General features: G+C 59.6%; 2 protein-coding genes across 9 annotated transcripts in view; one reads left to right on the forward strand and one right to left on the reverse strand.

The window, feature by feature from the left end:
- Positions 1–1,627: 1,627 nt before the first annotated feature.
- Positions 1,628–22,317, reverse strand: WARS1 (tryptophanyl-tRNA synthetase 1). 3 transcript variants are annotated; one of them, XM_090271401.1, is made up of 11 exons: positions 21,765–22,317; positions 16,876–17,035; positions 13,492–13,696; positions 12,521–12,629; positions 10,386–10,505; positions 9,444–9,626; positions 8,027–8,127; positions 7,108–7,220; positions 6,771–6,944; positions 3,467–3,607; positions 1,628–2,509 (listed from the first exon to the last, which is right to left on the reverse strand). In XM_090271401.1, exons 2-11 carry the CDS (start codon positions 16,975–16,977, stop codon positions 2,348–2,350), a joined length of 1,410 nt encoding a protein of 469 aa, XP_090127527.1. In that variant the 5' UTR covers positions 16,978–17,035; positions 21,765–22,317; the 3' UTR covers positions 1,628–2,347. The 3 variants fall into 3 exon arrangements, with proteins under 3 accessions (XP_090127527.1, XP_090127528.1, XP_090127526.1); XM_090271402.1 differs by lacking the exon at positions 21,765–22,317 and adding an exon at positions 21,468–21,734; XM_090271400.1 differs by lacking the exon at positions 21,765–22,317 and adding an exon at positions 20,895–21,115.
- WDR25 (WD repeat domain 25) overlaps positions 21,942–27,576 on the forward strand; it is a 124,518-nt gene continuing 118,883 nt past the window's right edge. Inside the window, exons 1-2 of one of the 6 annotated variants that reach the window (XM_090271398.1) lie at positions 21,942–21,995; positions 24,993–25,836. In XM_090271398.1, the coding sequence (XP_090127524.1) occupies positions 25,033–25,836 (804 nt within the window). In that variant the 5' untranslated portion in view covers positions 21,942–21,995; positions 24,993–25,032. The other 5 variants (XM_090271399.1, XM_090271394.1, XM_090271395.1 and 2 more) reach the window with 5 other exon arrangements.

Here is a 27,576-nt window from a genome sequence, read left to right on the forward strand (position 1 = left end):
GCACAGAGCAAGTGCTCGAGGGCTCTGGAGTGAAGAATTGGAGTCCCGTAGTACTTCCGGAAGTTCACCCGGCTGACAATGAAAGATGCTGACGCTCTGGCAGGTGCTGGGAGAGGGTGTCAGCTAACGGCAGGTTTTGCTTCATCCACCCCAACCCCACATCGGCCAGCTCCAGCCCTGGAAGGAAAAGGTACAGGCTGGGGGTGGGGTGGGACTGCTGGTCACGGAGTGGCTGGCCTGTCCATGTCGGGGAGATGGCTTTGCAGCAAGGCCCTTGCTCTCTACTTCTAGGTGGCAAGACCCTTTGGACCCAACCCAGCCCCTCTTTAGAAATGGGGGTACAGGGGTAAGGAAGGGGAGGGGTGGGCCCAGAATCCGTAGGGTCAGAGCTGCATCTTTCCACTAACTGCGCCCCTTCACGGGTCAGGGTGCACTTGAAGTTTCATGTGGGAGACGAGGCGGGTTCACCCAGCGAGCCCCTCAGCCGTGTCCTGGCCTCTGGAAGGGTGGCCGGCAGGACTCGGCCCCTCGGGAGAGCAAGTCTGAGGCTGCGGGTGCTGGGGGCCGGGGCCCCCTTCTCGCTCTGGCTCTGAGGCGCCGTCCTGGACGTGGGCTCCCCCGGCCACTCAGCTGCCCGTCCCCACACTCAGCTGTCCACGGCCACGCAGGGCGCCCTCTGTGCGCTGTCTCTCTGATGCAGCTCAGCTGGTCTCCCCACCGACTGGGGACTGAGGTGCATCGAGGTTTGATGAGTGGATGTCAACAGAGCGCTTGTGGCAGAAGCCCCGCCCTCCAGGGGCTGGGACCTAAGCTCAGGGTCACCCCCCAGCACCTGCTCGGCTGGCCATCATGTCTGTCCTGACCCTGGGATCTCGGGGGAACTTCAGAACCCACAGGTTTTAGTAAAAGGGGGTCGGGACAGGCCCGTCTGCTCTGTCGCACACGCACTGTGTGCTCTTGGGCAAGTCACAGTCCCCTCGTTTTAACCCGCTTCCCCACCGACGAGATGAGAGTGGGTGGGCAGTGAGCCTGGGGCCGCGCCGTCTGGGCCTCTGCCCTGGGCCCCAGGTGAATGAGCCCAGCCCGCCTGTAGCCCGGCCCGTCACCACGCAGCCCAGCCTCTGACCACCGCACGGCCGGCTCCCGTGTGCATCCCCCGCCGGGCTGTAGGGACATGAAGGGAGGCACGAAGGTCCAGACCAGGGAGACTGCTGGGGGCGAGGCAGGCGGATGGGCTGCTTCTAGCAGGTTCCCGGGGGCCTGTGTCTCAGTGCCTGGGGCCCCCGGACCCAGCTGCTGCCACTCCTACGTCCCAACTGGCCCCCACCCCGTGTACCCGAAGGGCCGAGGCCTCTAATACCGGTCAAACCCGAGACAGCACAGCCCCGCAGGCGGAACCGGAGGGAGTTTATTCATGGGAACAAGCAACGTGACGGGGAGCACTCAGGAGCGGGCCCCGTGCCTCCCAACGGCCTCCCAAAGCGCACGGCGCCTGCGGACACACTGCCTGGGCCCCGGGGCTCTAGCCACGTCCACCTGCCCGTGGAGACCTCACGCCAGTCAGGTGCCAGGACAGAGTGTCTGCAGAGGCGACGGGCTGCCCCGCACCGGGCAGAGCTGATGGAGCAGAGCGTCTGTGTGCAGGGCTGCTGGGGGCACACGGGCGGCACCAGGGGCTCAGGGGCGGGAGCGTGACTTCTGAACACGTGTGTTCTGCAGTAAGGAAACTGGGACGTTTCTCCCACAAAGACTCAGTTTAGTAAAAGGGGCCAATTCCAGTGGACATTCAGGGTTAAAAGCAGCTTTCAAGCTGGGAGGTCTCTCAGTCAAATGCACAGAACAGCTTCTAGCTAGCAACAGTTTTGTTTTTGAGGGGGATGGGCTGAAATACGTCTGTGCCCGTTAAACCCCCGCACCTCGACTTTCCGAAGCACTTTTTAGTTTTATAATAATGGCATTTGGATCCCAGATATGCGCACACAGGCTACAGGCTCTTTTGCCAGCTGGCTGTCAGAGTCTGTTTGGAACGTGCACGTGTTCAGACGGACCTTCCCCTCCGGGCTGGAGCGGGCTGGGCAACGAGCACCGGCGCCCACAGCTCCGGGTCCCGGGGCTGCCCGGTGAGTGACGGCAGGGGGCCCCGCCCCGCCCCTGGCACCCAGGCAGCTCATGGGGTTGCACCCACGGGAGACAGAAGGGATGACATTCCCGGGGAGAAACAGTACTGGCAGACACACAGGGCTGACAGACATCAGGCCAGTAATGGCCGTGGGACAGGGCCTCAGGGTAGCAGTGATTTCACGGGGCTGGGGAGGTGGGTGAGCGATGTGCAGACAGAAAATGAGTGTTACTGGAAGTCGTAGAACAGCTTCCGGGGGGTCATGAACTCCTTGACGATCTCGTCTGTGACCTCCTTGCGCCGGGCCTGGTGCTCCGCGATCAGGGGCTGCAGCACCTCGATGAGCTCCTTCTTGAGCTCGCCGGTCAGCATGGCCCCGCTGGTGTAGTCCTGCCCAGGGAGAGTCCGTGAGGGCCGGCTCCGCCCGCCCGGGGCCCGCTTGGAGACGCAAGGGCCCGAACCTTCCCCTGCGCTGTCCTGACGCCGAGGGGCCCGCAGTCCCGCCGCGCGGCTCTGACTTGCCCTCTTGCAGCGAGAGGACCGAGGGCTGTGCGGCCTCACCCGCCCCGCCGGCTGGAGCCGGAACCCGAGCACGCGGAGCCAACGACAGCTCCTCCAGCCTCACCGGCTTCTATACCACCTCGCCGACGCGTTTGCATTTTCCGAAGGTAAAAGCAACGCGCACTCATCGGGCAGGCTCAGCGAACGGAGCCTCAGCCCGCGGCACAGCAGCGAGGTGAAGAGGAAACTGCCTGCGAGGCCGGGGCCCCGGGAGGCCGCTGCCCACACCGTGGCGTGTTCTTAGGTGCTCCCCGGGGCACCGCTCTCCCCGTGTGGCCACTTTGGTACCATCATCGCAGCCGTAGGCATGCTGCCTGTGTCGCCAAAGCCCTTCCGCCTGTGCTCCTCCCCCCTGTGACAACTCCTAGTGAACGCTGCCTCTGCTGTTATCACTTTGAATGCCTGTGTATGGGGAGCTTTTCCGTAATCACGGTTACATCCAGGAAGAGATCCTGAGGACTGGGAAACCCAAGCAAAGCTGTGACGTCCTGTGGCTTCTCCATGCCCTTGGCCACACTGCCCCCGCAGGGCACCCCCCTGGGGCAGCCCGGCAGCACCTGGGCTACAATCGCGCTAACACAGCAGCCACGTGAACCGTGCGCGCCCGGACGGCGCCCTAACTTAGAGAGCGCTGGTGACAAGGGAAGTTAACCCCCTGCGCGCGGCTCCGGCACCTTCGCCTTTGTGAGTACCCCGGTCTTGAGCTTCTTTGGGACACGGTCACACACCCATCAACCTACTCCGTTTCAGTCTCCCAGGCCCAGGCCCCGGGGCCTCCTGTCTTACCTTCCTGATCTGCTCCAGCTTGTCGTCATCCTCAAGGAAGAAGGTCAAGTACATGAAGGACACGTCCACGTCGCAGTTACCCCCAAACTCCCTGTGCTCCTCGATGGTGTCTCTCCCTCCAGAAAATGCGTGCTTGTTGACCTGCGTGAGCAAGAGGCAGACGCTAGCCGGTTCTGGCCCCGGTGCTGGGAGTCAGCCAGGTCCTGACTGGGGGAGGCCGGCGCCCCACGGACGGTCCTTCCTGCCACGGTGGGGCTCGCTGCAGGGAGGGGGTTGAGAAGGGCAGATTCACTTGGGACTCCCCGCTCCCCAGGTCTAAGAACAGAACCCGGAAAGCTGACATTTGGGGGAAATGTCCTGAAGTGTCCTCAGGGATGAGCTTCGGAAGAGGACAAAGGCAAGCCTTCTTCAGAGTGACAGAGATGGCCAGGGAAGGACGGCCATGGCACCGGAGGACAGGCACAGCAAACCCCAGGCCCCGGGCCTGGCTGCCGCCTTCCCCACCGAGACGGCCTGGCAGGCACGGGAAGACGGCCTGCGGAGGCGGGAAGGCCTGAAGACAGGGCCCGCCTCACACTCTCAGGAGCTGCAGACAGACAGACTCACACACTCACAGAAGCGTTCAGGGACCACTGAGGAGCATCTCAGAGAAATCAGAGCCATGGGGGAGAGGAGAAAGGCCAAGAGGGATCGGGGGAGTCCCCCACTGTTCCTCTAGGGAGCACTGCAGAGCCTGCTCTGTACAAGGGTCACCCTGTTTTTTACAGGCAGTGGGGCGGGCGGGGTCGGGAAGCTCTCAGTGGGGAGGGTTAGGAGGTCTCCCCAGGGGTCCCCAGGGCAGGCCACTGGAAGCAGCAGACCAACGTCAGGCACCCGAGGTGAGGGAACCCATCTGCTACAGGCACCCTGCCAGCTCTGCCCCGGAGGGAGGGGGCTGCATGAGGGGCTGAGGTGTGGCCCTGCTGGGGTTGTGCGTGTGCGTGTGCGTGTGTGCGGGCCAGGCCCTTTTCTTAACACAAAAGGAGCAAGTCATAAAGTAAAATCCATGTGTGGGAGCTGAAGAAACTATAAAAACTAAAAAATTAGCTGGAAGGAGAGAAAACTCCCAAGTACTGAGCTCTCCTGAGGCTTGTGTGCCTCGGGCAGGTGCAATGCGTCTGTGAGAGGCCCTGCTCTTGTGAGGCCCCTGCCCGGCCCCAGGGCACCTTCCTGGGCACCGACTCTCAGGCTGCAGGGGCCCTGGCCTCGCTGGGGAGTTTTCTAAGATGCACAAGTGCCACCTGACACCTGGACAGGCGCCAACGCCCTGATGGCCTCGGCATCACTCCCTCCACTTTACAGGTGAAGAGAACGCGGCCCGGAGAGCCCAGAACCTGCTGTGCGTGGCCCTGGGCGGAGGCGCCATGCTGACCTCCTGGGAGCCCAGGCTGCCGAGAGCGGCTTAAGCAGTCCTGGTGCTGGAGGCACCGGAGCCTGTGATGCCGGGGCCTGACTCCCAGGACACCAGCAGGGAAGCGGGCTTGGGTTGGGGGGGAGAGTGGTCAGCGGGGCCCCGGATGCCACTGCCAGGGTCCCTAAAGAGGGGAGTGAGGGAGAGGCACCAAAACACGGTCCCAGGTAAGGAAGCAGGGCACTGAGCCCAGGGAGGCTATCTGGGCCAAGGGATCAGGGATTGGTACAGCCACCAAGAGCCACCGAGCTCCCGCTGCTCCAACCTAACGGGGAGGTCAAGTCGGCACCGAAGCCCCGAGACCCAGGGCAGGGACGGGCCGTTGGTCTGGAGCTGGGGCCAGCTCTGGGTGCAGGGCACTAAGGGGCCCCGTGACCAGAAACTACGAGCGGGGCGACCCCCGCTCCCTGGGCTGCCTGTGGGGCGCCGCCTGACTCGCTAGGCTCTCTCAGGGTCCGTGGGACGGGCCATGGAGCTGCTCTTCTATCCCTTTCGGAACTTCTCACACGCCATCTCACGTAAGTCCTGCCTCGTCTGCGGAGGGGACAACTGCCCCACGCCACACATGACACCCGGACAGCCAAGGTCACTCACCAACAGTAGCCAAGAGGCAGGGCCAGGCGGTGGCGGCCCCAGGCTGCAGTCCTGGCCCCAGTGCTTCCCGACGGGGGGTGTGTGGGGCAGCGGCGCGGCCCCATGGAGCCCCGGGGAAGGCTGGGACTCTATGAGGTCCCGGTACGTGCACGGCACGCGGTCCCTGCTGTTACTCTTGAGAAAAGCAGATGCAGCAGTGGGACTCTGGATCCGAGGACAGGCCTGACGCTCAACCGGGCCTGCCCATCCTGCCCCTCAGGCTGCTCGTGACCTGGTGGCCTCTGCAGCCCGCGGGCTTCCCGACCTCCCGCTCATGGCCACCCACCCCTGGGTCTCTGTGGGTCTCTCAGCGAATGAAAAACGCTCCAGAGCCAAAAATGATTTACGTCAAATAACAGCTCAAAACCAAGCCAAAACGCCTTCTCTGCTGCAGGGAACAGGCGCCTCCCTTCCCTCCCTGTGCGCCAGGCTCTGGGAGCTCCGGCCAGAAGTGAAAGGGAAAGGAAGAGCTGTTTACATTTAGAGCAGCTTCTGACCGAGGAGGGGGTGCTGGTGGCGGCTGTTTCCTTGAAGAAGGTTTCAATACAAAGAAGGGGCTTCCTGTTGTCAACCAGAACCTGCCTGGGACTTTCCAGGAGGGTCAGGGGCCCAGTGTGACACAGATGGTGGCGTTACCTGCTTCAAATAGTTTCTGTCCCCCCCACCCCCCCGTAATCTTCCCATCTGCAAACATACATTGAGTGTCAGCTAAAGCGTTGGCAGCATTGTGGGGCAGTTCAGTATCACACAACGGGAGTGTGGACTCGAAAATAAGGAAGCTCAAACTAACCCTAGTTCACATCTCTTTGGTGACTTGACAATTACTGACCGACAGCCCGCCTGACAAATACTGACCGGAGCCCCCCGCACGCGGGGCCAGGCAGGGCTGTCTGGCGAAGGGCACTCATCAGCCCTGGGTCTCAGGGGGCACCGTCCGGGAGAAAACCAGCCTCCGAGCCCCATGGCGGTGGTGGCCGCTCACAGGCCGGCTCAGCTGGTATTCAGGGGTGGCACCTGGCCAAGTCGGTCACCCCGGGCCTCATCCTTTTCATCTTTAAAAGGAACATTCCACGCTTTCCCCATGGAGTTAAGACGAGAAAACAGGAACAAAGCGCCTGGCCTGGCTCTGGAACGCAGCCCGTGCTCAGCCACGGACTAGCTCCCTCCCACGGTGCAAGTGTGACCGCGGTGCCCATGGTGGCCCTCCCGGGCCGTGCTCACCTTGTCCTTGATCTGCTTGGCCGAGTCCGTGAGGAAGATGGAGGAGTTGGGGTCGCTGGCGCTCATCTTGGTCTGGGCCCCCTGCAGGGCGGGGAAGAAGGTGGAGTGCAGCAGCGCTGGCTTCGGGTAGCCGATCCTGGGGGCGACGTCCCTTGTCATCCGGAAGTAAGGGTCCTGGGGGAGAGGGGGGCCTCTTGAGCACGGCACCCGAGGGGCCTCCACAGCAGCCCCCAGCGTCCAGGCAGTCCACAGAACCGAGTCTCCTCCGGACACCCTCCCAGGCCGCCCTGCCCACTGTGAGTGCACGCAGCTTCCCCGACAGCCTGCTTGGCCTGACCTGGTCGATGGCGCAGGGGATGAGGCACTGGACGTCCGTCTTGTCTCCGAAGATCTGGGGGAAGGAGTTGCTGAAGGAGGGAGCGGCCTGGATGGCAGGAAAGCTGATCTTCCCTGAGAGCAGGAGAGACGGTCTTTAACAGGAGCCCAGCTCCAGCCCCGTCAACTACTCCCGGGGAAGGATGAGCAAAAAATCAGACAACTAACCACCGTTAGAGGAACTCTGAAAACGATGGAAAAGTAGAAGAAAAATCTATACACCCAGTTTTTGTCTCTCTTCCCGTTTTTTCTACTTCTTCACGTTTTAGTTGTGATTACACTGTTCTTCCCCTCGCCCTTTCCGCTCTGTGGCCCTGGCCCAGGCTGTGGTTAAACACGCTCGATCCTGTAAATGCATCACCTTGCACTGAACCGCTCTCTGCCCACTGCTTGTTCCTCACCGTTTAACTACCCTAAACGATGCTGCCTTGGTGCATAGCGCCGGTTCCAGTCACCCTGGGTGTTATTAACACTGCTACTGCTCTTTGCAGAGACCTGCACAGCTGGGATTTCTGGGTCAAAGGGCATGGGCCTCTGTGTCACCCTTGACAAGCGACGGCCCGGCCAGTCCGCCCAGCTGGGTGCTTGGGTACTCAGCACGCTCAGGTGCACACCGTGAGCAGGCACAGGGACCCCAGGGCTGCCTGTACCCTTCATTCTGTCTTCTAAGCCTTCAGATGATGACTGAGGAGAGCGGAGCACTGCTACCCTGACATACAGCCCCACGTGCCCAGGACAGTGGCCGAAGGCGTCACATGGGCTGCTCTGGTTCTGAGGAAATCCTCTGGGTTTGGCATTTACAGAGACAAAGTGACAGCTCGGCTCTGGGCCTGCCGCCGTGGGTGGAGCCGGGCCAGGTGCGGGCAGCAGCGCCTCCTTACCGATGGAGTCACTGTCCGTGAAGCCGAAAATGCCTTTCACTTGGTTGAAGGTCACGTGCTTCTGAATCTTCACCACGTTCCTGTAGAAGCCTTGGCTCGACCTGCAGAGACCGTCAGAATCAGGCCCCAGGCACGGGGCCTCCTGTCATGTGCAGAGTAGCAGGGAGTGAAGCCGGCAGGAGGGACACCAGTTGGGGACACAGACTGGAGGGGGAGGCGCCCAAGAGCCACCACAGGCAGAGGCTTCAGCAGCTGGCAAAGCAGACACGCATTCCCCTGTGGAGCGGCCCAGCCCGCGTGCAGACCAGGGTGAAATCACCACGGGACCACAAGCGACAGGCAGGAGAGGCCAGAGCACATGCAGGCTCTGACTCCGTGCCCGACAGGCAGCACGAGAATCCTGCCGGTGCACGGGCTGCCGGGGCTGCAGGGCGTCCGGTGTGGGCGCCGCAAGGGAGCGCTTCTGTTGAGACAGACCGTGCTCTTTGTTGTGGGAGACTGTCTGCGACCTGTTACCAGACAGACCGCCAGGGGAGGCACCCGTGGGGGGCCCAGGGAGCGGGGTCTGCCTCTGTGGCCCCTGCTCTGCGGGGCGGTCGTGCTGTTTGGGCAGGATGACCCAGCCCCAACAACAGGGCCCTCCCTCCTGTATGAAGAGGGGTGTGGACACGAGGCCTGGATCTGTGGCAGCCATTCTGTCACCAGGGGAAACCAGGCTCGGGATGCAGTAAACACGGGGGGGGGGGCGCGGCACCCCTGCTCCCGGGCTCCATGCCGCTGGAGCCGTATCTCTGAGGGAGACGGCCTTGACCTTTCCTGGGAGACGAGCCCTGCCCTTGTGGCAGTGGCCCCCGCCCCAAGGCAGCAACACTGGTGACAAGCAATGGGTCAGGCTGCACCCACACACGGGGGAGGGATATTAGCATCCCATGCTCCCAAGGCTGAAAGCACATGTCCCAGAGTCGCTCCCATGGCCAGTCGGGGGCAGGGCTGAGTGCTGGCAGAGACTTTAGACGGTGACACTCGGTGAGCCCTCCCCAGGCGGCGGGCCCTGCACAGAGCCCTTTACGGGGCGCGCCTCGGTGAGTCGTCACAAACCTGTGCACAGGCTCGGTGGCCCCGTCCTCACAGCACTGTCCCCCCCGCCTACTCTCTGTGGCCTGCCCGGCTCTCCTGCTTAGACGGTGGCCGACAGGGCGGGTGGGTCACTTCACTGTCCTGCCGGCCACCACGTCCCAGCGGCAGACACCCCATCAGCACCTGCTGAGCGGACGAGCGGGCAAGCAGACGGAGGCGTGAGCTCCCTGCCGGGCCACGCGGAAGGGGCGGGCAGGGCGTGGGCTCGGAGGAGGCAAAGGCCTGCCCAGAGGTGCCTGCTCAGCCGGGAGCAGAGCTGGGGCGAGCGTTTCCTCCTTACCCCATGTAGTCAAGGTCAGAGAAGATGAAGGTCTTTTTGATGTCAAAGCCACAGGCGATGATGTCCTTGGCGTTCTCCACGGCATAGCCGTAGGCCTGGTCTAGGGTCAGCTCCTTCCACAGGTACTTCTCGTCGTCCGTCATCTGGATGACCAGGGGCACGTTGAAGACATCCTGCAGCCACCTACGAGGCACAGGGGAGGGGGCCGACAGCTTATCCCCTGCAGAAAAGTGCCGTTTGGCACCTGAACGCACAGTTCCCACTAACAGCTTGTGTCAAACCTCCTTGTTGCCCTGACTGGGGTGGCTCAGTGGGTTGGGCATCGTCCCACAAGGCGAAAGAACGGTCGCCAGTTCGATTCCCAGTCAGGGCACAGGCCTGGGCTGTGGGTTTGGTCCCTGGACGGGGCGTGTAAGAGAGGCAGCTGATGTCTGTCTCTCACATCAAGGCTTCTCTCCTTCCTTCCCCTCTCTCTACAAACAAATACATAAAACCTCCTTATCTACAAAGTCACCCCATCTCAGCGTGCCAGGAATGTGATGACTGGTGATGACGAGGGCTGCTGTCGCGTCCCAGCGTAGCGTGCCCTGCGCGCCAGCTCTGGGCCCGCTGTTGCACACACTTTGCCTGCAGCCTTCCAGCAACGCTGCGCGGCAGGGCCCCTGGTTCCATGCTGCAGGTGTGCAGGCTAAGGCTCAGAGCGGTCACTGGCCCCTGGCCCCGTGGACAGGGAAGAGACGATGTGGAAGAGATTGCCCACGTCCCTCTACAGTGGCACCAGGAACAAACCAGGGGAACAGAGGCCACCAAAGCACCAGCTGTCCAGCACCTGGGCTGCTCCGTGGACACAAACTCGGACCGTCTGGTCTGTCCTACACACGGCTTACGCCTCCCAGGCCTGGCCGGCCCGTGGGAGTGAGGAGCCCCACGCACAACACTTACTTTGTGAAAATGAACGGGATGAGGTGGCCCACATGCATGGCCTCGGAAGAGGGGCCCCTGCCCGTGTACAGATAAAATGGCTTCTTGCTCTCATAGGCGTCAAGGACTTGGTTCATGTCTCTGAAGGAAAGAGGAGGAGGCAGCGTGATTCTTTCGAGAAAACACCAAGACGCTGAGGCTCCCTTGGGGACGTGGACAAACGGGTAAGAACGGGTTTGTTATCCTCGGTGCTTGTTAGAAAAATGACAGGAAGTGCCCACTGACATGGGTCCTCCTCCTGTGATTGTTTGAAAGGAAGAGGACACAAAGGCTCGGAATAACGCGCTTAAAACTGTATACCGCTAGGCAGCCACTGGGTGCCTTGGGCATTTTCCCAGATATCAGCGCCGACACCCCAGCCTCTTCACACACTGTCCTGGCTGACACCAGGCCCCGCGGAGCCAGACTGGGGAGGTGGCAGGCTTCCACAGAGCCTGGACTAAGTCATCTTGGAATCAACCGCCCTCCCCAGGGCTGGGTCCACATACAAGGCACACAGGGGCCCCCCTCCTGGTTGTGCATCAGGACCACGGGGCTGCTGTTTCCACGTGGCACCTGCCTGGGCCCCACTCGCAGCAATGCTGACCCGCTGGGTCTGCAGTGACATCCGGGAACCCGTATTTTCAAAAACCTCCCCCAGTGATGGCGACGTGGGACAGGGTGCGAAACCACCACTGTAAGGCGTGACTGCTTCTTGTTTCTGGGCAAAGCTTCCCGGAATAAGAGAACCAGCCGCCCTTTCTGGAGGTCTGGGCAGAAGCCGCACAGCAGGATGCCGGCGGCGCTCCCTGGTGCCCTAGCCAGGCTGCCTGTGCTCACCTCAGGGCTGACAGGGTGAGGGGTGTGCACCCCCTCCCACCACGGAATAGATACACGCCGTGTCTGAAATAAGGAATAAGACTTAAATTTGGAGAAGAGCCCCTCTTGGCGCTCTTGGCCAGCGTGTGGGGCTGCCTGCGGCTCCTTCTGAGCTCAGCTCTGTGAGGACAGCCTCTCTCGCTTGGCTGGTGGGGGAGCCCAGCCAGTGCCCGCCGCTTGTCTGCAGCCGGACAGCGGGCGTTTTCTCTCCTCTAATCCTCCCATTTTACAGATGACACAATCAGACAGCGGGGCATTCTCAGACTTGAGAATGGCCAAAAGCTTCAGGTCCCGCACCTCCATCAACTGACACAGGTACTCAGTGAAACAGCCAGACACAAACACCTTATGTCGTGTGTTTCTATGAAATGTGCAGAACAGACCAATCCACAGACACAGAAAGGAGACTCGTGGCTGCCAGCGGTGGTCAGGAGAGGGAGGAATGGGGACTGACCGCTGATGGGCAGGGTCTCTTTTTGGGGAGAGGGGGATGGAACTGTTCTGGGGTCAGACAGTGGTGATGGCTGCACAGCCTGGTGAATATACTCGAAGGCACTTGTATACTTGAAAAAGGTGAACTAAGTCTCGTGAAGGAAAAAGGCTGAGTGAGGCCTGGAGCCCTCTGCCCCTAGAATTCGAAGTGTGGGCAGAGCGCTGGCTTATGGCCTGTGTGTGCTCTCCCGTAACCATGACGTGGGAGCAGAACAGAGCAACCCTACCTCGGACCATAAAGTCCGTGAAGAGAGCCGTGAAAATGGGCTGGCTCCAGCCCTAGCTGATCTGTGGGGCGGGAGAGGCAGCCACCCTTCTGGAAGCATCTCTCTGATGTCATCTGCAAGGCATTTCTGGTCTAAGGGGGGCTGTTCTGTTGCGTGCATGCTCCATTAGTTTCTCTTTGGATATTATTTATGAACAGGCCAGCACAATAGGAGGAAGAGGGTATGTAATTTCAGGAAGCCTACTGTTTATCATGTGGGAAACATTGAACTTGGATATAATCTGGTGTGAATCTCATCTGTTTTGAATGTAACCTTCACCTTGTGAAGCAGGCCACCTGTAGATGAATAAACTAAGGACCAGAGGGTGAAGGGATGGGCGTGATCCCACAGCCAGTTTCTGGCAGGGCAGAAGGTGGGTCTGGTCTCTGACCACTGCCTTCCATGGTCCCCACAGCAGCAGGCAGCCTGAGGGGACAGCCCCCTCCCGTCTGAACTGAAGCGGAAGGCGAGAAGCCCGACCTGTGTGAGAAGAAGATGCCTCTGCGCAGGAAGCGGTGTGGTCTCTGGCCTGTGGCTCTCTCTATCCGGTTCACCAGCTCTTTGTCAATTTTACTGCTTCCAAATCGAACTGGAAAAAGAATGGGGAAATCTAGTGATCCATATGCAGTCTTAATGAACCCTAACCCCGTGCGGAATCTGCTGCCAGTCTTCCCCCAACACAAGGCCCAGTGTCTTTAGTAACGATGGCAGCTGAGATCACAACCAGCCCAACAGGAAACAAGCCACAGAATAAACTGCTGTTTTGTCTGGGACTGGATTCCAATGGAAAGCATCCAGAATGCACACAGTGGCTTGCTGCTTACTAAGGTACGATTTATATACACTGACAACTGTACTTTTTAATATTCTTCAATCGTTGAACTAAATTAGCGCCTGTCGTGATGTGAATTTTCCTGCACTGACAGCCTGCACTTATAAGCCACGGAAAATGGCCTGATCTGGATCAGAATGTCTCGGTTCTGTGTCTTCTTTGGCGGTTAGCAGTGGTCTAAGGGACCCCCTGGAGGAAGGGCCTGGAAGGAACAGCGGGCCCCCTATGAGCAGTCACCTGTCTTAAACTGGCTTCCAGGCCGTTAGCTGCGTGATCGGCACTATGGGGAGAGACTGCGGTGATCTGGGACTGGCTGGCAGCCACCAAGTGGAAGACAATTTCAACACCTGCAAAGGGGTCCATTTCAGCAGACCCTTCCCAAGTGCTGAATGTTCAAGAGAGGAAAAAGATCCAACTGAGCTATCGACCATCAATCACTAGTGTGCAATAAGCTTCATTTTATTACTTTGTTTAAAAATCATCCTTCGGGAGCATAATGCGCCACCGAGAGCTGAGGGTACACCTTTTTCTTGGCACTGAAGCCTGACTGGATTTATGATTCGAGAGTGACGCCATCGATGGCACCACTTCTAAGAGCCTGGGTTTTCCCGGGACGTACCAATGAGCTTGTCGTAGTCAACGCCCTTCGCATTGCTCGTCTGCACCGTCCACGGGTCCACAAAATCCTCCTCAGCTCCCGTGGCACTGTCCCCAGCTGGCGCTGGGTTCTCTGGAGGGCTGTCAGCCCTGTAGTCCTCCCCGGTGGCAGCTCTGTAGGTCATCTTCAGGGACAGCAGCAGCTTGACTGCAGAATCGACTTCATCCTGAGCACAGGAAACGGTACAGAGTGACGAACGCGGGGCGGCCCGGGGCCATGCTGCCACATACAGCACCTCGTTCACTCCCACAGCAGCCCTGGGGGGCCGGCCTCACCGTCCCCGGCCCCTTCCAGCTGGAGAACCGCGTGACTCCGAGGGGGAAGGCACCTGCCCGTGGACACAGCAAGTGTGGGCCTGACTGTATTCTATTTTCACCTGTCGTTCTAGGGCTGCGGGCTGCCACCAGACACGACGGGGCAACAGCAACACAGCAGGCGCTGTCTGTGACAGAGCTGTTGCCCCGAAGAGCTTTCTAACACTGCGGATGCAGACCGCGCGGGACAAGGTCCTTTACCAAGTACCCTGAGCTCCGCGCCGCGCTGTTGTACACCCTGAGCAGATCGGGACGCATATTACGGACACTTAAACCAACACGCCAGCTGGGGTGGGGAGGGCAGCTCACAGGCAGCACGGTAACAGATAAAGGCCAGGGAAAGCTACGGGCTTTCAGGCCGTGACCTGAGGAGGGACTCACAGGAAGCAGCTGCTCTACCGCCTGAAGTGTTGGCCCAGCTCTGGTTTTAAAATAAGCCTAAGGGAAGCAGGGGCAAAGCGTACCCTTGGTTAGGCCGGAAATCGACTGAAGACTCCTCCTCTGGGAGCCCTCACGGGCCACCCCAGCCTGGCCCTTCACTGAGGAGGCCCTGATTAGGCACATCAGCCCCGTTATGCCCTAAAGCTCCATTTCCGTAATCGGCCTGGCTGGATCCACTCACAAACAAAGACGATCCACAGTCCAATCTGCTTGCCAAGGAAAATACAAGCATTTCCATTTAGGGTTTTTACAGGGCATGCTGCAAACGGGACTCCCTGGGGGACCGCCGTGCCCGCAGGCTCTACGCGGGGAGCGGTCCCATCGGGAGCGGCTCCGGGCCCTGGAGGCCTGCCCTTGCGGGGTGACTGCAGACAGATGCATGTTTCCAACCCTGAGATGGTCTGGACCTCACGCTGGCGCGTCAGCGCTGGGCGGCCCTGGGCGCATGGACAGCCCGCACATGGTGGAGGCCTGCCTGGGGTAGGGGGTGGGGGGCGACACCAGGCGGGCGCGCCCTCCGCAGAGCCTGGGCTCAGCTCCTGCGGCCTGGCCAGTGTTTGGCAGGCACGACCCACCACGGGGCTGCGCACTGAGGGCCCCCCCACTCTTCCGAACGCGAGGTGCACTCCCATCTAAAACGATACTTAAACTGAAAGGAGAAGGGGGCTCTGCCCTCTGTCTTCGCCCCTTTGACCCAGTGCCGTTCCCTGAGTCCTGCCCCAGCTGTGCACAACCTCAGCCACCGTTCCCCGTCAGAGGCCCCAGATTCTAAGCTGTCCCCCCGGAGGCCCTCCGCTTTAGGGAGCTGTTGCTTCTGAAAGCAGCAGGCCTCACTCCCTCACCGGGGACTGTGTCCACGCTGGGCACGGCCCGAGGGCACCGCACCCTGAGCCCAGGGAGCTGCAGCGCAGGACCCGGCAGCCCGGCTCGTCTGTCCCGCTCCACCGCACGGTGCTGGCACCGGGCCGTAGCCCTGGACGGCAGCCTGGAGACGCCCCCCTGGGGGCTCTAGTAATCCCACAGGAGAGACCTAAAGACCCCAGCACTGAAGACTGCCCAACAGAAGGGAGTGGCTGGGTCTCGCTCCAGCGCAGGGCGGCCTGCACTGATGAGCTCCTCCTCTGGATGCGGGGCCCCCAGCCGGGGCCTTGTGCTTCCCTCGGAAACCCCAGCGCACCGTGAGGGGCGCCCCGATGTGACGGGCTGAGGGAAGACGCTAACTTGTAGTAAATGGGCTCATAAAGGGGACACTGGCCACAAGATCCCAGACGAAAGGACACTGGGCCTAAGGAGGAAGATCAGGGCGTCGTGGGGAAAGGAGCATTCAGAGATCAAACGAGCTCTCGGACGTCAGAAACCATAGGTTAATGAAAAACCATGAAGAACAAGACGGAAAATAAGTCAAAAATAAGATCAGAGCACCAGTCTTTGAATGAAAAAAACCCAGTGAAGGCACTGAGAAAACAGAAGAGGTCACAGCGACAGTGCCGTTCCCGAGACGTAAGGGTCCTGAACTTCTAGTCTGAAAGGGGCCCTGAGCGCACACCCACTTTAGGACGTTTCGGAACTCCGGCACGAAGAGCAGATCCTGCCGACGTGCAGCGAGGGAGAACAGAGGCGCCAGCAGCCTCTCCGCCGCAGCCCCAGGAACAACGGCTCCGGCTGCCGAGGGCCACGCTGCCACCTGGGAACACCGCGCCCAGCCTTGCGGACCACGTGAGCCCCCAGATGGCCCCCTGAGCAGTACTCTCTTCGCACAGCACCGGACGCCTTGCTCTGCCCAAGGAGGGCTCAGCCCTGAGGAGTCCGACGCAGGACCAGGACCTAGGGGCCCCAGAGGGGCGAGGGGGCCTGGGGCGGACCGCGAGAGTGGGGCCTAAGCTGGGCGGCGCTGGGGGGTGGGGGGCCCTCCAGTCCAGAGCAGAGCCACTGGGAGATCGGGGAGAGACTCCCCGAGAAGAACCTGACAGCCTGGTTGATGTGGCGGCCTCCGGCGCAGTCACCTGACAGAGGGCACGCTCAGAGACCCCTTATACTTAGTCCACGAAAACACCAAGCAGAGAGAAATGAAGACAAATGCGTTCCAGAGAGAATAAAGCTGGGCAGGAAAGGAAAAGCACTCGGCCCACGCAGTGGGTCGGCCGCCGGCGTGTTTCCGCGGTCAGAGTGCTGCCAACGCTGCCACCGCCCAGGGGCACGGGCTCAGGGCGCTGGGGGGCGGAGAGGGTTTGCCAAAGTGCTACGTCCTCACCTGCGGCAGCGAGGGCCGTGAGCTGGAGAGGCGCCAAGGAGCAATATAATCTGTGATTTTTAGAAACATGGGCGGTTATGTGTCAGAAGCACCAGCTGAAAGGACCAAAAGCACGTGCTCCTGGGCGCAGGAAATGGGAGAGGCGGGACGGCTGCGTATGTCAGATCACGCACGATCCCTTAGATCACGCACATCAGTGTGGCCGAGAAAGGAGAAAACGAGCGCGAGGTTAGAGCCCACGCAACGCGGCCAGTCCCCGAGGGGCCGGCCTGCTCCCGGGTCACACTGCCCAGCAGACGTGGCCGGACGCACACGGGAGAGGCCAGCGAAGCCACCCACCTTCGTCGCCTGCCCGGCCTTGAGGGCCCTCACGCGCTCCCCTTGGGCGGTTATGCTGTTGAAGAGCTGCAGCGGTGAGGCGCTCCCCGGCTCGTCCGCCATCCCCGGAACCTCGGCTCACCGCTGGGCGTCGGGAGAGCTGCTCAGTCGTCCAGACAAACTGGGTGGGGGCAGAGGAGCAGACGACCGGTTAACAAGCCATCGCAGCTGGTTTTCTTCCCTGCAGCTCGTCCTTCTTTCTCAAAAGGCTGGAGGTGAGTCATAACAAAGAATGCGGATACAATAACAATAAAACGTAAGCAGGAAGTTGGGGCCGTGAACGAAGGGAAAGCGGAACAACAGATGCCACGAACGGGACGAAAGGAGCCGCTGGTCTCCAGCCTCACGGGCCGCGCAGGAGTGCGTGTGCCCTCCCAGGGCCCAGGACACAGGAAGGACCCGTGTGTGCTGAGGCACGAACACCAGAGCGTTAATAACCCCAAGTTTAAGGACCCTAAACACACTTGGCAAATTGCTGCTCACTCTTTAATTGCACTGCAGATTAATTCCCAGACATCTGCTGCTGTGACCAACCTACCGCTGAATGAGGGGCCTCCTCGGTTGGCCAGCGGGTGTCCTCAGGCGGGGCAGGGTCTGGGCCCGTGTGGGGTAAGAGCCACATACAGCCTGTTCATCAGATCTGCTGCCACTCTGACCACAAAACGCTGAGAAGGTACGCCCACCTGCACTTCTCCTAGTCACTGTTTGCTATCAGCCTTGAAGGTGGGGGACGCAGGGGAAGCCGCCTGACGCTGCTTTGGGGCAAACACTGGCCACAATCAGTCCGCTCTTGGGTCAGTCACGTCCCCTTTTTGAGTGTCTGCTTCCTCACCTATAAAACGCTGCCACCAGGAAACGCTTCACCTGCCTCAAGGACTGTCACTGAGAAAAAGTGCATGATCAAGCCCCCGCAAGGATCGCTCGCGAGGGCTCCCGAGCTGGGCTGAACCCCGGCTCCCTCCATAGCTGCTGCTACGCCTGGAATGGGGTGGGGGGTGCAATGGCACTGCAGCTACGACACAGCAGCTGTCTTCCAGCCCTTCCATGCTGGGTACTGTCCTAGGCACCTCACACGTTACCAGTTCACTGAAGCCTTGCGAGAGAGTCATTTCACAGATGAGTAAACTGAGGCACACAGAGGTTTAAAAACTTGCCCAAGCTAGCACAGCAAGTAAGTGGTAGAGAGGGGATACAAACCCACGCAGTTTGACCTGAGAGCCTCCAGTCTCCGACATGGCCCCACCGGCCGCCGGAGCGAGCCTCGGCGCCTCACCTGTCGGGTGGGGACAGCCAGCGCAGCTCGGCCTGCAGGACGGGCGCGGGCAAGCGGACAGTCTGCCCAGCGTGGGCCCCACGGCACAGGTTTAACGAATGACTACTTGGGTTCTTTAACCACTTAAAACTCTTTTCTAGTAACTCTATGAACTAAACACAAATTCGAGGGGTAATTTATATTTATTTATCCATTGCTAAATATTTGTTTAAAAAGTATATACATTCCAACTAAACCATTCTTTGTATAATCAGAGAGCAGAGTACCAAAACCAGGACGGGTTTTGTTCCCCTTTTCTGAGAATCATTCAATTCTCAGAAAGGGAAGTTTGGTGACATAACTTAGATCACAAAGCCGAAAGTTTAGGAAAGTCTGTAAACATGTGAAGGAGCCCGGACCCCTGCTACTTAGTTGGCTGCGCATCGTCCTGCAAAGTGAAAGGTCACCAGTTCGACTCCCGGTCAGGGCACAGGCCTGGTTGCAGGCCCAGTCCGGGGTTGGGGTGCGTGCGAGAGGCAAATCTCCTCTCTTTCTCCCTCCTCTCCGCTCTCTTTAAAAATAAATAAATAAAATTAAAAAAAAAAAAGAAGAGAGAAGGAATGTGGAAGAACCTCTGCCTGGCACGAGAGGCCCATATCACATAGCGAAGGGAAGAAAATTACTCTTAGCCACTGATGATCAAATATCATGTCCAGATACCTGACACATGATCCCGAATTCTCCCAGCTTTCCAAACTGGGTGCACAGTTCAGTGAGTTCTCACTAACATCAGTGATAGGTTCTGCCACTTAAAGCGAAATGACACCTAAGAAAACCAATTTTACCACGGGCTGATGGATATAAACAAGAGTTAAGTTCCTGCAGCATCTCCCCAACATTATCAGTAAAGCTCCAAGGGGAAAGATGAGGTGTCTCTGCTCCTGTGATCACGAGGCAGACACTCACTGTGTGGGACCCGCCTGCGCCCCAAGTCTTGTGTGCTCGTATGATGCAACTCTGGGAGGGATTACACCAGGACAGTCAGGGGCGAGGAGAACGGAGCTACCTCCTCTCTCATGGCACACGCCCACCCATTTGCTGCCGTGTCTCACATCTAGTCGACATCTGCCTTTATTTCTTTAAAAATTGAAAAGGAAACCAAAACCTCATCCGAGGATTTTTATTGACTTTGAGAGAGAGGGAAGGAGGGAGGAAGGGAAACACTGATGTGAAAAACATCAATTGGCTGCCTCCTGCATGTGCCCTGACAGGGGATTGAACCCTCAACCTAGGCACGTGCCCCGACCAGGAATCGAACCTGCTACTTTTTTTTGTGCACGGGATGATGCTCCAACCAACAGAGACCCCCAACCAGGGCATCCTCCTGTGTTTGTTTGCTAACTAACTTTTAGAATTACGTTGAACTTTGGAGGTTTTTAAGCGAGTTTGGAGCCTCAGAATTTCATCACTTGTTTGCTTGCCCATTGGTATATATGGGGCTCTAGGCAGAGTACCCAGGTTTCATCACTTTCGGGGGGGGGGGGTGAGAAGCCAAAAGGCTAAGGACCACTGTCTTAGGGGTTAGTCCCACAAACTGGAACGCACGCAGGCAAAGCGGCTTCACCTGTTTAACCGAGGCTGTCACCTGAAGCACAGCAATGAAGCCAGAATCTGCGAAGCCACGGGTTACCCCCTCGGAAAAGGTGCCAGGAGCACGGAGACTGGCACGGCGTGCTCCCCAGCGGGTCCCAGCTCCTCCCAGAGAGAAAGCGCCAGGCTCTCGCCACGCTGAGCGCCCAGCCTGTTTGCCTTCCTTGCCGTTTAGTGCGGTGTCTGTCACTGGTGACTGACGTGGCGCTTATCGTGTTAAACCTTAACTCTCACTTTCTCTCTTAAAGAACTTGAGTCTTGTGTTCATTTCGAAAGGCCCCATTGTTCTGGAGGAGCCGAACAGGCATGTGAAGAAAACGGGTCCCGTCGTGGGGTGAGAATTACAGACCTGTTCCACGGGGCAGCACAGCAATGAAGCGTCACACGGATAAGCTCAGAACCTCCCGATTCTGCCGCCTGGGTCAAGGGTGGCCTCAGGACAGCCGATTCTGGAGCAGCCGGGAATAGCTGGGACGGTGACCCAGGAGTTTCTGGAGGCCTGGAAGTCCAAGCGTGGGACACCACCCCTCCCCTCCTGGCCCCAGACAGCGGGCGACAATGGCCTCGGACTGCCGAGTTCCCAGAGGACAAGAAGATGACTTCTTTGACACTTCTAACCTTGGAACAAATTATATTCACTTTCTCTTTCATCAACACTGAGAGGAAAGGTTCTTTTTCTCTCCAGATAATAAAATGAACATCATCTGAAAAGGCAAAGAACACATCCATCCGGAGGAAGCCTGGCATAAGGTATTTTTGAGTATCACAACGAGACCGCTAACACGCTTGGCTGTTGTCTGTTTAATTAACCAGGCCTCGTTAGGGAAAAACAGGACGGCCACCACGAAGGTGCTAAAACTCTAGTCACGAATCCGGACAGGCAGCTGCTCACCCAGTCTCTCCACTCCCTGGGGAAGCTGTGGATCCCCTGAACTTGGGTCCACGGGAGGAAAAACATGTCCAGCACCTTGATCCTAAGAGGGGCAACCTCTCGCCTTTACGCCAAGGGTTCCAGCGCTTCGGTAACAGGCTGGTAAAACGCCCACGAGCCCGGCCTCCCAGAGGCGGCGGTACGTACCTGGGCAGGGGGAGACCCGGCAGGCAGTGGCTCCTGGAGCGGCTGTGCTCTCAGCCGCTGGCCTCTGCTTTTATGGGCTTCCCTCTCTCTTTCACTTTCCTTTTCAAAGAGCCTTTTAGTGTTCTCGCTGACCCCACCCTCCAGCCGGTGGCCACGGGGTTTCTAGGAAATCGCCCGGTTTCCCACCAGCACTGCAGCGTCCAGACCGACTTCCTTGACAGGGCCGCCCAATCAGGGCCGGGCGGGGTGCGCGCGTCCGGGGCGAGAGGGCCGGCGGGGCCAGGTGAAGCCTCCGCGCGCGTGTCACCATTGCATCAGCCGCCCCGTACCCCGCGCTGACCTCCGCGCGGCCGCCCCGCCCCCTTCGCGTCCCACGCCCGCAGCGTCGGGAGCGGCAGCTGGGGCTTCTGTGCGATGCTGGGGGAGGAGAGGTGGCCTGGAAAATCCCTGCGCCCGTCGCGAACCAAGGCGGCGCAGGGCAGGGCAACGATCAGGGATCTGGGGTCGCACGGACCCGGGCTTCCACCGGCTTTGGGATTTCCTTATTTCACGACCTCAGGCAGATCCGATTACCTCTCGGCTCCATCCTCGGCCTCCTCTTCGGGGAAATGGGCACAAAGGAGCCTCCCAGCGTTACCGTGGAGGGGGCTCAGTGCGCGACTACAGGCCAAGCCGCTGTCACATGGCAGAGACTCGGGAAAAGGGAGGGGGTGGGGGGGGCTGAAGGGTCGGGGCGCGCGGAGCAGGGGCCGAGGGCCGCGCTGGTACCAGAACCCCGGAGGGTACTCCGGACCCCGGGGTGCAGGCTGCTCCAGGAGGGCCAGCTCCTCGGGCACCGCCCCGGCCGCCCTCCCTCACTCCCTCACTCACCAGCCCATGCGGGCCTGTCACCACTCAGCAGCGCCGGTTCAGCCTCCTGGGCGTCCGTGGAAACGCCGTCCGGCTGGAAAAACTTCCGGGACGGCTGCGCCTCATTGGCTGTTCGAGCAGGGGGGCGGGACGGAGGCCACCGCTGATTGGTTGGCGGCCCCGGAGCCGGCGGAACGCGACTGGGAGGTGCAGTGCAGGCAGGTGGGGCTCCGGGCGGACCGAGCGCTTCCGGTGCGTGCGGTGAGCGGCCGGCCTGGGGCGGGAGGCTGCTGGCACCCGGCGGCGGCCCGAGCGGCCCGCGCCCCTCCACGTGGACCTTTCCCCACCGCGGTCCTGCCCTTCCTCTCCGATTCCTCCCGGACGCGCAGTGCTCGGGGCCGCCCTTACCGCGCGCCCTTGACAGCTCGGCTAACTCCTAGTAACCCTTCCAACCCCGTCTGCGGTCGTATCTTGTCTGTCGCCTTCACGAGCGTGCGGCCTCCGGCGCGGGGCCCGTGTTCCGTGTGTACCGCTGTCCACAGCGGACCCAGCAGAAGGCCCGGCACAGAGGGGCGATCCGGAAGTGCTGCGGCATGAGAACGTCCGGTTCCTTTGCTTCCTCTGTGCCCTCCTCCCACCAGATGCCGGGGGCCCTGCCCTCGTGCCGCGGAGCCGCCGCTCCTCCCGTCCGTAGTCTCGTTTCTCTCGCGACCTTCCCTTCTCGCTGCACCTCTTCCTCCTAGTTTCATCACCGTGTCTCCCCATGAAAACTTGTTCATTTTCCCTTAGAAACATGAAAGGCAGCAAGCACTTCTGCCCTAACATTGATGTTTGTCCCCGTGCCTCCCGGTCTGCTCCGTTTTCCTGCTTTTGCTGTCATCCTTGTCTCTCTCTCTCTGAACCCGAGTGATCAGGTTTGTTGCTTCTGCTCCCTCACTTCCCCTGCACATCACTCAGATGTCGCCTGTCCTGGGCCCGCCGTGGCCTTCCTCCGTGAAACCGCCACCCCAAACCCACCGCCACCTCGATCCAGCTTTCAGTTTTACTTCTCTCCTTAGGGTTTCTCACCCCCTGACATCCCGCTTCACCTGGTGATGGTCTGTTCCTCCCCACTGGCATGTGAGCGGGCACAGGGCGTGGTTTATTGTCACTCGCTCGCCGCGGTGCCCCTGGCACTTAGCGCGGGGCGTGGTGAGTAGCCCGGCCTCCAGTGTTTCCTGAGTGAGGGGATGAAAAGTCCCAGAAGCAGATGGGATCGGGATCCCTGTGGGCCACCGTCCTGCATTCATGCCATCTTTGCCGCCTCGCCTTGTTGGGAAGCGGGGCGAGTGGGCCCGATCCCACCACTCTGCTCTCTTTGCTGTGGACCTTGTCTTGAGCTCTAGCCGTAGGCTCCTGTGAGCCCACCGCTGTGGACCATTGGGTGGGTGGGACTCCGTCCCGATGGCTGAGCACAGGCGCCCTGGTCGTGGGGAGGAACCTGGTGGGCTCCCTTTGACCGGAGGGACTGGGGTCGTGTGCACAGGAGTTGAGATGTCTGACCAGGAGGGGCCTCAGGGCCTGGCTAAGTGTGTAGAGAACCGAAACGCCAAATCGTCCACGGTGCTCCGTTCCGTTAGTTATAGTTGGTCCATTATGCTAGAATTTGAGATGTGCAGGCCCGATGTAGGCGTTTTCTTTAGACGATGGCTTTGTGTGTGGATTAGGCTGCCGATGGAAGTGTGATTTTTGCGAGGAGGCTGATGACTTAGCTCGTTTAGGGTGAGTGGCACCCTTTGGGGGAAAGGCGTGGAAGGGCAGCGGTGTTTGATTCCGGGGGACATGAAACCCACTGTCCAGGGGAAGACAGGCTGTGTGGAGCGGCTTGGCAGATGACCCAGAGGGACTGCCCCGGCACCGACGTTTCCGCACGTGCGTAGTTTATGAAGCGGGACACAGCCGGCTTTCTCCGTAGCGGGTCCTCGCTGGAGCGGGCCGTGCTGCTCCGGCGCGCCCTCTGCTGTCCGGGGTGGCGCGTGGCCCCTGGTTTTCCCCTTGCGGGTCCTTCGTTATTAACAGCGCAGAACTGAACTCCAGGTGGAGTATTTCTTTCTAGAAACGAGTTGGCAACAGTTTTGTCATGTATGATGGTTCAGAATTTCGGGAAGAACTTTTTAGGACGGGGACATTTGCTGTCGCGTGAGTCCGTATGTTGGAGTGAAATGGGCAGGTTTGGACGACACACGCAGGCACCTTGGCCTTGGGGTGTGGGTCTGCCTCTCCACCTGGCGTAGACTGGAGATTGGGTGTTGGGGGGGGGAGAGTGTTGGAGGCAGGGAGAACACAAGGAAAGACTGGAGCACAGGGAGAGGACAGGTGAGGGGGCCCCCTTCCCCCACCCGGTGAACTCCGTGTCAGTGTTTGCAGACCAAACCGGATTCCTTTCGGTGTGTGAATGGCTGATGAACATACTGCAGGCTGTCTTTGTACATCTGTCTTTGCAGACATGTGCTGGTCTTTGCGTGGGACACGGTTCTAAAGAGGGGATGTTGCAGTAAAAACTACACACGTTTAAATTGTAATGGGCCTTTCAAAACGTTTTTTTATTATTATTATTTCTCTTTATTTCTATGAAGCTGTTATTGACATATAACATTGTGTAAGTTTAAGATATACATGTGTTGATCTGACACACTAATACATTGCAGTATGATTACCACCGTAGCATTAGCTAACATCTCTATCATGACACATACTTATCATTTTTTTTGTGTGGTGGAAAATTCACCAGCACCTGGGTCAGTTGGTTGGCACTTCATGGTTCCTCCTTTTTTTCTTTCTTATCGAGTTTATTGGGCTGACATTAGTGAATAAAATTATATCGGTTTCAGGTGTATGGTTCTGTCATACACGTGTGGGTATTGTTCCAGAGGCATCGTTAGAGTCCCGAGTCTTGCCGTCCAGGCATCGTGTCTGTAGTTATGTCCTATTTTATGTCTTTCAATAAAGCTTTGGTTTTCCCCATGTAGGTCTTGCTTATTTTTTGGTTGTTGTTAAACTTATCCCTAAATTTCCATAGTCTTCATTTTAAAAAATGACATCTTGTAACTCATATGCCCGGTGTATAGAAAAGCCCTCATACTTTATGTGTTTGTCCTTGCGGGCTTTTCCGTCGTAGACTTGCTGGGCGGCGTGTTTCCTTTCCACCTTGTGTGGTGGTGAACATTCCTCCATGCGCGTGTGCTGACGCCTGGCTTTGTTTGATCCTAGGTAGTCGGCCTTCGAAGGACCACGAGAAACTGTGTCTTCAATGGCATCATTGGTGGCTTACGATGACTCCGACTCAGAGGCTGAGAGCGAGCTGGTGGGACGTGTTCATGCTGCTGGCCAGGTGGCAGACACCTGTGACGTGGCCACACCACGCGGCCAGGATTCCGCCTCAGGAGACCTGGATGGGGTGGGAGGGGCCGCGCTGCCTGCGGAGCACAGTTCCTGTGAAGACCCAGCTGCCCAGCGTCTCCCACTGGCTCGGCTCTGGAGCAGGGACCCAGGGTCCTGCCCCAGCCAGAGGCTGCAGTGGCCCAGGAAAGGCGAAGTCACCTTTCCCACAAGCGGGCCTCCTCATACTTCCCTGTGGACCAGCCACACTCCCGCTGGCCACGTGCCCCTGGCAGCGGCCCACTTGAAGCAGGTGACACTCTCCAGGGGGACTTTTGCCCCCACCGAGCCATCTTTCTGTGCCCAAACCCGTGCTGAAGCGCCAGAGACAAACGGCAGCTCCCTTCAGAGGAAAAGGCACGAGGAGTGTGTCGTGCCCTATACCCCGAAAAGGCTGAGACGGCTGCAAGCGTTAAGCGTGGAGACGGGCCAGAGGGAAGCTGCACAGGCCCGGCGCCCCTCCGCAGGTCGCGCTCCGGCCCCTCTCTGCGTGGACCCCACGGTTTCTGAGTTTATTCAGCCATATTTGGACGCTCCGTACAAAGAAACCAAGATTTCCAGGAAGGTCCTCTTCCACCTGCGAGGCCACCGGGGCCCCGTCAACGGCATTCAGTGGTGCCCAGTCCTTTCGAAGAGCCACATGTTTCTCTCGGCTTCCATGGATAAAACCTTCAAGGTAAGATGTGAGTGACACTGTTCTTTTCAGGTGCCGTCAGGACTGCACTGCTGGGATGCTTTGTTCTTCAAACAGCGGGTACGAGCTGAACATGTCATCTTGGGAATTCCTCTAATGTTCTTTGTTGCATTCAGGAGGGGGTCCTCCGTGGGCTGCCCTCGGTCCCTTCCGTCCCAGGCCTCACTGGCGCTGCCTTGCCCAGGCCGCCAGAGGACGCTAGCTAGTCCTTATCCCTTGTGGGGGCGCTGAGGACACCCAGACACGCTGAAGTCCAAAGAGGATGAGGCCGCTGAGTGTGGGCGATCAGGGGGAGAGGAAAGCAGCCCAGGCCCAAGCCTTGGGGACTCAGGACCTCCTCTGTGACTCCCGTGGCATGCTGGGCAGTGCCAGACACAGTGCCAGATGCTGGGATGCAGAGGTAGGCAGACCTGATCCCTGGACTCAGGGCATGCGCAGTGTGGGAGGGGTCACAGGTAACTGGAGAGGCACTCACAAGTCTGGGCTCAGGGCTGTGAGGCTGGGACCCCCAGCTGGGCACACAAGTGCTGTGGGAACCCGCTAGGAGGGATGGCATTCCAGCCGGGGAGGGCTTGGGGAAGGCCTCCAGTCCGGGGAGCGGCCCCTGGTGAAGGGGGCGTGGAGAGACGGAAGGGCAGCCTTGGCTCCAAGTATGGAGGTCTTGAGGGGCCAGCCAGGGAGGACTGTGGCACTTCTAGTGTACATGGAAACTCATTTTTTTCATAGTTACTTACGCATTTTACCTTATACTGAAGTAATGCAGACCTGCAGTCAGCAGGCCCCGGCCGCACAGGTGTGCAGTGTAACAGGTGTGCTGCACATGCCTGTCCCTGTCTGCAGCCCCGCTGAGCTGTCCTTGGTGTCCCTCCTCGCTCTCCGCGGCCCCCAGCCGCCTAGCACAGCACCAGTATGTGGTAGGGGCCACGTACCTTTGAGCCGAACCGAAGCTTCCGGGGAAAACTCGGCTTTGGAGCTGGAGCTGGAGCCGGGCAGTAGCTGGTCGCCGGGCCGCGCTGTCCCCACTGAGGCCGGCGTCTCGTCTGCAAAGGGCGTGATCACACGCATGTCGCACAGAGCCCCTCACCCAGAGCTAGTCGCCCCCTGCGCTGGAACCAGCCCGCCCAGGCCAGTGCATTTGCAGGTTCTGTTTTGAGCTTTTTCCCCGGGGAGGCCTCTTCCGAAGTGAGGAAAGGAGGCCCACCCACAGGGACACCTCTGATGTGAGCTGGATCGCTGGGTGTCACTTTTAAGTGGCCCTTTGACTTCTGAGTTGACTCGCCTGTGTCTTTCTGGCAGGGCCAGTCGGGCTGTGTGGGGACAGTGGCAGGTTCCAGCTCCAGCCTGAGCCCAGCGGCCTGCACGCGGGTCTCTGGTGCTCTTCCGCGCAGCTGGGGAGCCTGACGTCTGCTCAGAGACCGCTGGCACTTGTAACGTGCGCGGGTCGGTCCTGCGGCTTCTCAGCTCTCCTTCCTGAGAGTCTGTGCTCCCGGAGGGCGCGTGTGGGGTCTGTGTGGGCCCAGGCGGGGTCGGGCAGGCCCCAGATGTGGGCGGGAGTACGAGTGACCTGGGCTTGGGGTTTGGTTCCGTCCCCAGCAGCTTTGTGACCTTGAGCAAGGTGCTTGACCTCTCTGAGCCTGTTTCTGCCTCAGCCAAACAAGCTTAAGTATGGCTGGGGCTTCTCAAGGGGGACAACGGTCCGGGCGCTGCGTGTCTGAGACGCCC

This window comes from Furipterus horrens, unplaced genomic scaffold (genome assembly GCF_987537825.1).
Source record: "Furipterus horrens unplaced genomic scaffold, mFurHor1.1.pri manual_scaffold_3, whole genome shotgun sequence".
Taxonomy (NCBI): Eukaryota; Metazoa; Chordata; class Mammalia; order Chiroptera; family Furipteridae; genus Furipterus; species Furipterus horrens.

Bases quoted from the DNA above. Each gene is read 5' to 3' on its own strand.
- WARS1 (XM_090271401.1), bottom strand. From the start codon at position 16,977: ATGGCGGACGAGCCGGGGAGCGCCTCACCGCTGCAGCTCTTCAACAGC. The intron at 10,506-12,520 runs GTCGGGCTTCTC...TCTTTCCTTCAG, and splicing joins GGCATCTTCTTCTCACACAG to AGACATGAACCAAGTCCTTG. The intron at 9,627-10,385 runs GTAAGTGTTGTG...TGTGCCTCGTAG, and splicing joins ATCCCGTTCATTTTCACAAA to GTGGCTGCAGGATGTCTTCA.